Below are 11,147 nucleotides of genomic sequence, written 5' to 3'. Positions count from 1 at the left end.
TTATTTATTATTCTATTCTTTTCCAATTCTTCTAATCAATCATTCAAATTATTATTTACACGCGTATATATATTTAATTATTAATAAAATAAATGTATATATGTATATATATATATAAGAATAATATGAAAGATAAGATTAAAAAGTATATTTTAAGAATCTTTAGTAATTCTTTTTCTATTTTTATCTTTCTCTATCTCTCTTTCATAATAAGGGATGCATTCAAATATTATACATTGAGAGATTAGAAACTATGACGAAAAACTTGGCACAATCATCGATGCTTTCGTAGGTTCGTTGTTCGTGCATGACCTTCGCAACGATAGCATTCTTTTTCTAGGGCACATTGCCAACGCGAACGGTCGATGCAAAAAAAAAAGAAGAGAACAAAATTAAAAAGTAAAACTCTCTTAACATACAATAGATAATAATATATTACAATAAGATAGATAAAATAATATAGATAATATAGGATCATTTTCTCATTTTCTCATTTTTCACTTTTCATTTGTATTAATAATTCGATAATCCGAATAAAAAAGTTCAATGCATATTTTTTATTAAAAATGTGTCTATTGTTACTTTCTAAACATCTCATTGCAATAATTAAACAGGTGCTTTTTTTTACCAATACATAAACTTATACACATATACATTCACATTCATTTCTATGCATCATTGATCAATTATAATGCAACTTATATAGACTTGCATAAAAATTTATTTATGTAACATCATTGATAAAGTTACATAGTAACTAATCTACACACATATATACGCCTACATTTATTTATATACATTATTAATGAATTTAAATATCGTAATTAATGTACACGTACACACGTCCACATAAATATATGTTTAATTATTCACGTTAATCTTTGAATGAACGAACTATTTTTGGCTTGTCTGGAAAATTCGTATCCATGTGTATATATTTTCAATATATATAAAACATTTATCAACCATACGATTTATACAGAGTGTACAAACGAACGGGTGATCATTTTATAGGAAAAAATAAATCGAAAATGTAAAATCCAATTGATGTTTGTTTGTAATCCACCTAATAATAGTTTACAGGATAACTGTCACCCTGTGTGTTTATACAATGGAACAAATTTTTGGGACATTTCAATGCATAGAAAATAATCCACATACATACATACATACATACATATTTATGTACTTGTATTATTGAAGAATTATATGGTAATGGTATGCACACATATACATGCACACGTATACTTTTATATACTTCTTGTGTTATTGAAGAGTTACATGATAACTAATATATGCATGCAAATACATACACATATACACGTATGCATTTATTTACTTGAATCATTGAAGAGTTACATAGGAGTAGCAAATAAGTAAATAGAGATGATAACATGTCTTCTATGTATTCGTGTATATACTCACGTTGATCGTAATAGAAATCCGTGTTAATACGTAGGTAGACAAGGGTGGGGCACAAGTAAGTAAGTGCGTAACACTCTATCGTTACGTATTTTCTTTTAAATTACATTTATATATATATATATAAACTTAACTCTTTTTTTTCTTTTTTTTTTTCTATAATTTTAAATCAATATCGAAACGTCATATCTTCTTTTTGCGTAACTTTTTTAACGAACGCGTATTATTATATCGTGTAAAAAAAGAAGAAAAAAAAACAAGATTTGAATGTATGCGCGTTTACTGCTGCTGCTGTTGTGCGTGTGTATATTTAATATAAAATATATCGAGAGCAAAAAAAAAAAGAAGTTAAGAAAGAATTATTTAACATTGATGATAGATGATAAAAGCTTGCTTATCTTTTAAATAAACTTTTCTATTTTCATCTTAAGTGCGTACTGGCGCCTGATAATTAAATAAAATCACACTTATATACTTATTGGTACCTATTACTGTTCATTCTATGCAATAAATGCATTTTTATTTATTTATTATATTTTTATATTATTATATTTTATAATATTTATATATTATAATAATTTTTGCAATTATTGCATTTATAGATTTCATTATTTAAAACTTGTGAATAAAAATAAATGTTAAAAGAAATTAAAATATTGAATCATAGCTATCGAGATGATGATGATAATGGCGCTCAGTGTTACATAAATTCGATTAAAGAAATACAAACAAAAAAAAATAAAAAGAAGAAGAAGAAGAATCGAGAGATACGAAAAGAAAAATGCAAACAAAAATGTCAAATCGATCTATCGGTGTTCATCGATCAAAGGGGGATAAAATTGTTGTTAACGATAACGATAACGACTTTAATCATCCTGGATATTCGAAATTACATCCGTCAAGAGAGAGAGAGAGAGAGAGAGAGAGAGAGAGAGAGAAAGACATTCGATACGTTTATGGGAGAGTACGATGACGTGTGAAATTCGTTGTGTCCGTTTATCTCATTCTATCTCTCTCTTTCTCTCACGTACACACACATACATATATATAGGGATATTCTCATAAACGATCTCTTCTCTCTCTCTCTCTCTCTCTCTTTCTGTTTCTATCTTTTGATACACGTAATCGACGTTTCGCGAAAGTAATTTTGCGATCACATCCCCGCCGTTGTTCTATTGTTTAAATTTAGATCCACCATTTTCTTATTCCCTCAGCGTGTTCCGCGAGATCAAATCAAAGCACGAATTTTATTATTATTCAAAAATATCGACGTTCTAGGGTAAGAGAGAATAATTATAAAATTATGCGTTTTATTTGTTATTAGATAATTTATTTATTACTTATTTTCGTTTGTATTTTTCGATTATTTAATTGAAATATGTTTCCCCCCTCTTACGTTAAAGTTTCATCGAAAAGAAAGAAAGAAAGAAGAAGAAAATGTATATGGGGAAAAAAAGGTTTTATAGTTTGTGTGTGTTTTTTTTTTAATTTTTTAAATATTCCTAATAACTTAAAAAGAACGTGTGGGAATATTCGTTCCTATCGGGAAAGTTCAACGACGAAGCATCGTCAATTCCGGACACGTGCTTCGATTCTTCATTCAAGGATATCATTAGAAAATACCAGGTGCTATTCGTATAGAAGTATATACATGTATATGTATATATATATATATATAAGTACGTGACTCAATATATAACAACTCTTTGCAAACTTGACTTTCTCGTTGATCATTTATTTACAAGTTCCGTTACTCATACGCATGTAATTGTGTGCTGATAATTAATATAATGAGTTAAATTAATAAATTAAAAATTATACAAAAAAGATTTATTTTGTATAATTTATATTTTTTTGTGATAATATAAATAATTTTAAGATATAAAATAAATCTCTCTCATACAATATATTTAAATTCATTTTTCCCATTGTCATTATTATCAGCGGCAAATACTACTATTAATTTTTTTTATTCTTGTTCACACGAGTGGGAAGATGAGATTAAAGGATTAAAAATAACAGGGATACCTTTGAGAAGAAAAAATATATCATGATCGTAGTTTTAACAAGCGCACCACGTGTATATGCAACACAGTTACAAAACAATGAAGTATGCGTCGTATCCATCGAAGGTAAAATGGCTGACGGTAAAGTGAAGTTAGATTATAAGTGATAAATTGTTGACCCGACAGCTTGAAACGTTTACTTGAGCGCGAAATCGATTAAAGTCTAACCTTTCGTGTGAAACACTGTTCATATAAGTTGAACATGTCCTTCTTTATCTATTTCATTTTTGCACTTGCTCGATTTCAACATTAGAGAGGGGGGGGGGTGTATTATGAAAGAGAATAATAGCTAACTCTTCAAATCGAACTTTTCCTTTTAGTCCACCATTTTGTTAAAATCAATTCTTATTCTAGATTTGAGGAAAGGGTCTTTGAAATTAAATCTTTGATCAAATATTTGATTTTACAATCGAATTGTAAGCATTGAGAATTGAACTAATTCTTCTTCTTCTTCTTCTTCAAATATAAAAGAAAATAAAGAAAATATTTGGAAGGGGAATATTGAATTAACCGAGATTAGTAATGTCGAAGTTTTTAACATGCACTGGATCGAAAGGATCTTAAGTGATTTAAGATGATCAAAATTACCCTTTCTTTTTCTGTTTTTATTTTTTTGAGAAAGATACTTTCTTGTTCAAATTTTAAAAATATTCTTATATTAGTTTTTACATTAAAAGTATAAATAAATAAATAAGTAAATAATTGTAATAAAGCTTATATATGCTTTTAACTGTGCATTATCGTAAGTGATTTGAAGAAATAATTCAATGAATCTTGGCCACAGAGTTCGTATTACCAAATTCCGACATTACTATTATTGGCCAACCCAATAAATAAATAAATCGAGGTTATTTTCGATTGATTTGTATATATCGATCGATATATGCGGTCAAGCGTTTCTTTAAATAGAAAAGTTAAGCTATTGATATCAACATTGCGTTTCTTTAATACACAACGTTTACTTTTAAGATAAGTATTTAACTTTATACAACACACACACACACATTCTAATTTCTTCATTTCGCGACGAAAAATAACGTAAAATAATAAAAAAAAAAATTATGTAAAATATTCACGACGACAACCTTCGAGTCTTATATTTTCTTTTTTTTTTTTTTTTTTTTTCTCTATTTTATATCAAAATATTACACTCATAGCGGAAATCGAATAATACGAAAGATTATTTTCAAGATTCAAAGAGGAAGGAAAGAAATGGTTCGATAAGAAAAATATATATGCATATGTGTGTGTATATATATATATATATATGATATCGATTATATATTTGCAGTGTACGTTAAATCGGAACGCGATCTTTTCAATTGAAACGATTTTTATCTATGATATTTATCAACAAGTATATACGACAATCCGTCTGCATAATATTTCTTTGATATAGTAAAAAATAAAAAAAAAAAAAGAAATAGTTCATATTCGCAATAAAAGATATTACGAAAATAAAATCTCAACGTTAATTCTACCAAACACCTTTTCTTTTTCTTTTTCTATCAATAAATATTTATTTATATTTTTATTGGTCTCAAAACACAAAATTATCCAATACTTTAATATTTATTTATTCATTTTCATATATTTTTATCAGAAGATTCTTACCTTATCCGATATCAATTGCAATTAAATTTACGAAAAAATGATCTAAAAAAAAAAAAAAAAAAAAAAAAAAAAAAAAAAAAAAGAACAAAACATATAAAATATGATAAAAATCAACGTGCACGCGCGTTGTGTGTGTATTATATATACGTTAATCGAATAAATGTAAGACGCAGATATACTTTGTTGCGTATCGTTATGCATTAACTATCTTCTGATATGTTTATCGTGTATGTATGTATGTATACATGTGTGTATGCAGCACGTGGGCCCCGTGAAATGCGATTCGCTTGTTATGCTTGTATTGATTAAAACGAATATATATATATATATTTGTTTGTTTCTTTCTTTGTAAAGTTTCTCTTGCATACTTATTGCGTATGTCCTTTCTTATTTTTCTTTGTGTATCACATTCTGATTTAACTGATGCGCAATAATACTACCACGTTATTATTGCAACACACACACATCACAATAAATGAAAAAGAAAGAAAGAAAAGAGATTCGCGTAATGTAGTACCATTGTGTTCGTGTTAGCAAGCAAGCAGCAACTTTATCGATGACATGTACACTTCCTCGGTTTTTTATTTTAATTAACAACCAATCGTGTGTTCTATTATTATCATCCGACTATTATGAGGAGGAGGAGGGGGGAGGGGGTAAGGAAGTATAACATAAAAGAAATAATATAATATCAAATTGAGGATTAAATAAAGAAGAAAAATATACTGATAAAAATTCAGTGAATGCGTCTGTGATGGTGGTGGTGGTGGTGATGGTGGTGGAGAACGTGGATGACGATTTGAAATAACCTTGAACAGTGGTATTGACTCCGCTTTGTTTCTTTACCCCCTTTATCTTTCTCAGAACACTCCCTCCTTTTCTTCTTCTTCTTCCTTTTCATCTCACTTAGTTGCCATGAATTCTTCGAAAGGAAGGAAGAGAAAAGAATATCCTTTCTTCCAATTATATTTCACTTGGCAATTAGTATTCATCAAAATGAGAGAGAATACCACCCTCGCTCTCTTACGAGTAATAAATCTTTTTTTATTTTATTTATTATTTCTTGCATTTGTTTTTTGTTATCATTGTCACAGAGAGAGAGAGAAAGATTTCTAACAAAAATAGCAATAACCAGTAATATGCACACATTGTTGTTTGATAAATTTTGTAACGTTTGAAATTATTATCATTTAATATAATATATTTTTAATAAAATTCACTATCCTTTAATAATCGCATTTGTTGCATTGTAAAAAAAAAACAACAAGAACAAATCGATACACACACACCGAAAGAATATAATAAATTATTATTATAATTGAAAACACACAAAATAAAAACAAACAAACAAAAAATTAAACATGAAAGATGATGTAGCTTTTCCCGAATGCATTTATAACTGTATAATTTATTTAAAATGACGTTAAGATGTAAGTCACGTTTACTGTTCGAGCAATTTTTGTTGGAAGAAAAATAAAACTTCGTTACCGTGTCTCTACTATCCGTAAATGTATGTATATATATATATATATATATATATATATATATATATGTTGTGTATGCATGTATGTATACGCTAATTCCATATTTAAAAGGCTCGACTTGACACACACACACACACACACTTAAAGAGTATTCGAGAACGACACCGTTATCGTTGCAAGGTCACGGTAAATCGTTGCCGCTTTTTCCAAAGTAAAAAAAGATGAAGAATAGAACAGGTTAACACAGGAGACTTCATCGTCGTCGTCGTTTACTTCACAAACTTTAGCCTGCATCTCGTTTGCACTTATTTTTCCCTTTTATTTCCAATTATAACGGTATTCTTTTCATTTAAAATGTATTATCTTTCTTGTCGTGAACATTTTTGTAAAAAAAAAAAAAATTTCTAAATCTCATGCATAGTACCGTGTTTTATTTTTTTAAATTTCGCGGGTTACGCGTGTCTTACGCGTGGCGCCAAATTCAAATGTTCGCACCTATCGACGGATAAATCGATTTTTAAAAATAAGAGATTTTTATATAAAAAATAAATAAATAAATGAATAATGCAATAATATATAATAATAATAATAATAATTTAAAATTAAATGATCAAGTTGCTGATGAAGTCCCCAGTAAGGGACGAAACGTACAACTAGTTCAAAATAAATTGTTCATCAGATTTATTAACCGTCTATAATTCCCTTTGAAACTTATATATTAATAATAATAATAATAATAATAATACTATACACGGTATAGATAGGCAATTAAATAAAACTTTGTAAAGACACGTCAGTTTCTTTGTTTCTCTCTCTCTCTCTCCCTCTCTTTCTCTCTTTTTCTTTTATTCTTTTTAACTTAACAGACTAAAGATACATACATGCGTATATTTCCTGCGTTCCTGTAAAGAACTTCCTGCGTTCTCAAGAAGGAAACTTCTCGTCGACACGCGCATCATAAATAAAAAGGTCTTGTCGTTCTTTGTCCCAGAGGTTGCCACGACACGTAACCAACCGTGTGCTACCGATAAAACTTTTACGTTTAACTAAAATCCTCAATAATACACATCACACAAATCTGTTAATAATATATACAATTATTTATATTTTTGGAATTTTTATTTTTAAAAAATATATCTAAAACATAATGTAGAAGTTAAATAACAGGGCAACAACGTGTGCCCAGTAATTATGGGAAGAGAGTGTACTAACAAGTATAAACAAATATAAAAGAAGGATTTTTATTTTGATATAAATAATTCTAATTAATTATTACGATGAAAAGAAAAATATAGAAATTAATTTTATACGCGATTTTTATATATTATAATTACAATATTATATATTTATAAAATAAAAATCCTATATAATTTAATTTGTTTCTCTTTAATTTATTTTGTGCTTACAATCACAAAGTCCACTGTATTTAATTACTTTGGCACAAGATCAAAAATAATTTCAATCGCATATATTTTTTGGTCTTTAGTATTTATTTATTTATTTATTTATTTATTTAATTTCAATCGAATAAATATTTCATTTGTTGTATCGTTTGTTTCTCAGGTGTCCCCGAACCGGCGCTGTCTGAACCAGCTCAACAGCTGATCGGAGTACGAAGCGGCGGTGAACGGGGCCACTATTGCACCACCACCCCGCATATTTGCAAGATAATCGTTAAGGAATAATAACGAGATCTTTTAAAGGCTCACGTGTTTGAAAGAGAACTGTGTTGGTGGTAGAAGGAAAGAGAAAGAAAAAAAAAAAGAAAAAAGAAAGAGAGAGGTGTAGCAAACAAGATTTATAAACGAGAATAAAAACGAGTTAGAAAATAAATACCAAGAAAAATTAATAAAACACAGGGGGCAAACAATATACGAAAAACAAAAACAAAAAAAAACAAGAAATAAAATACAAATTTTAACAACCAATATATATATAAAAAAAAAAATAATAATTACAAGAGGGAATGGTGCATATAATATAAATAACAGGAGCAAAATAATATTAAAGACAAAATAATAATAAGAAGAAGAAGAAAAAGAAAAAGAAACTAAATAAATAAATAAATAAAAAAGAGAGAATAATTTAAATTCGCTTGGACACGGCATCATGGTCAAAACTTTCCAAGCGTATCTGCCCTCCTGTCATCGCACTTACTCGTGCATTCACTGCCGTGCTCACCTCGCCAATCACGACGAACTCATCTCTAAGGTGAGCTCTCCTTATCAGGTAACGGATTTTCTTTACCTCGATAATTAATTTTTAATACTCGATCGATGATCTTTAAAGGAAAAATTCACTGATTTTATTTATATATTAAAAAATAAAGAAAAAACAAAAAGGAGTATCCCAATTAGTGCAAGAGGAAGATGCAAGGGATGATGATGATGATGATGATGATGATGATTTGCTATAAAAAAATCGTGTGACGATTGAGATTGTTTTGTTTATTCATTTTTAAATCCCTCGGAGAGGATGTCTCTGATTATTATTATTATTATTATTTAATTTTTATAATTGCGTGGCTAATTTTTTGTACCTTTTTGTTTCCTTTGTTAAATAATACGATTGGCTTTTTTCGTACGAACGTTTTTATAATTGGTATCTTTTGATTTTTTAATATTAACATTTTCTTAATGCACACTATTATTCTCTTCTCTCTCTCTCTCTCGTATTTATTTAAAATATAATATTAATTTTAATTATATTTGTGTGTGTGTATAAATGTATTTCATTCTCTAAGTTTATTGAAATACCGGGTTTTCGTGAGAGTTCTTTTTCTTATTATTTGACAAACAATGGCATTGTTATTGGTATAGTTCCTTGTTACATTGAACTCCTCGATGAATTCCAAGAAAACTCAAGACCATCTTTTATTCTGATTTTACAGTCCTTCCAGGGCAGTCAAGGACGTGCCTATCTCTTCAATTCTGTGTAAGTTAATGCAATTAATTTAGAATTATATTAATTCGAAATAAATGATAATTGTTCTTATGCAATCAATTCCTTGCTTTTCTTTTTCTTCTTCTTCTTCTTCTTTCTTAGTTTTTAATTATTTCAAATATTCTCACAATTATTTTATTGTTAATCATTTATTCAACATTTATTATAGAAATGTGTTTCAATGTTAATGAATAATACTATCGTTAACGTAATCGTTCGTTTAAAAGGATAACATTATTAAATATTTTCTATTTTTGCATTAGGGTAAACGTGGGTTGTGGTCCTGCCGAGGAACGTGTCCTCTTAACCGGCCTTCATGCGGTCGCTGATATTTATTGCGAATGCTGCAAGACGACTCTCGGTTGGAAATACGTAAGTTCAAAAAAAAGAAATTTAAAAAAAATCAACAAACATTTTATATTGAAAAAAGAATAGTCAATAATAATAGCATTAATAACATTCATAAATATATTCACGGACTGATCAAAAACGTGATGCGAATTATTTCTTTGTAATTTTCCATTTATAATTGTTCCGCGTTTAGCGCATCGTTAAATGCAATCGTAAAAAAAAATAAGCTAATTAACACATTACAAATATATTCTAACGCGTTTGAATTTAATTTTCAGGAGCATGCCTTTGAGTCGAGTCAAAAGTACAAGGAGGGTAAATTCATAATTGAGCTAGCCCACATGATCAAGGAAAATGGATGGGAATGAAACCTTCTTAGGGGAAATTTCGAATAATATTCCCCCAGATCTTGAATCGTTCGTCCGAACTTCGTTCCTTGGCGATGCCTAAGACGATGATAATGATAATAATAATAATGATGATGTGATGATGAATACGACGATGATAAAGAAGACGATGACGATATTTAAACAAATTAAAATGAAGAAGAAAAATAGGGAAAAAAAGAAGAAGAGGAGGAAGAAGAAGAAGAAGAAGAAGATGATGAAGACGTCTTCGTTCTAATATCGTAAAAGTGCGGCTCTCATCTTCACCCCGCCCCCTTTCCTCCCATTACTGTTCCTCTGTAAATCTCTTATCCCTATTTACAACCACCACCCTATATATATATATATATATTTCCTACCCTCTTTCCAATTCTCCTTTCTACCCCACTTCCACCCCTCTCTCTCTTTCACTCTGTCGAACCACCAACGAAAGTCTGTGATTTCATTTGTGATTTCTAATCTTAGTAACGTTTATGTTTCGGACTATAATTCAACGACGAATTAAATAATTACGAGGACGAAGGACGAAGACGAGAATTTGACTATAAAGACGTTAATTGATTTATCTTACGTTTCCGATCGATAAATACGGATCAGCTCGAACGACACGAGACGATCTACAAATCATCGGTCTGATGATCATATCCGTATTATAATACACACATACATATATATAAATATATATATATTTATTAATTATATTAGTTAATAAACTCATTCGTTACGGTATGCTTTAAGATAAGTTATCATCGTTCCATATAAATTTGTTCGTACATACGTATCTTTGCATGGTATACGACCCCCATAGGAGAGTCGCTCGTACATACGAGGAGCTACTTTTGTATTAACGGTCGTTAGTAACGAAAGGGTTGATAGTTATA

General features: G+C 28.9%; 1 protein-coding gene across 2 annotated transcripts in view; it reads left to right on the top strand.

Annotated features, from left to right (window-relative positions):
• Window positions 1-10,447, top strand: part of LOC106788609 (protein yippee-like 1) — a 20,002-nt gene extending 9,555 nt beyond the window's left edge. Inside the window, exons 2-5 of one of the 2 annotated variants that reach the window (XM_014752023.1) lie at window positions 8,150-8,797; window positions 9,477-9,520; window positions 9,793-9,901; window positions 10,159-10,447. In XM_014752023.1, coding sequence (XP_014607509.1) covers window positions 8,696-8,797; window positions 9,477-9,520; window positions 9,793-9,901; window positions 10,159-10,248 — 345 coding nt within the window. In that variant the 5' untranslated portion in view covers window positions 8,150-8,695 and the 3' untranslated portion in view covers window positions 10,249-10,447. Of the gene's footprint in view, window positions 1-8,149; window positions 8,816-9,476; window positions 9,521-9,792; window positions 9,902-10,158 lie in introns of those variants that run through there. The other variant, XM_014752022.1, reaches the window with a different exon arrangement.
• The last annotated feature ends 700 nt before the right edge of the window (window positions 10,448-11,147 follow it).

This window comes from Polistes canadensis, unplaced genomic scaffold (genome assembly GCF_001313835.1).
Source record: "Polistes canadensis isolate GaletaPanama2010 unplaced genomic scaffold, ASM131383v1 scaffold_145, whole genome shotgun sequence".
NCBI classification, from domain to species: domain Eukaryota; kingdom Metazoa; phylum Arthropoda; class Insecta; order Hymenoptera; family Vespidae; genus Polistes; species Polistes canadensis.
This window is presented reverse-complemented; position numbering and strand designations above follow the sequence as displayed.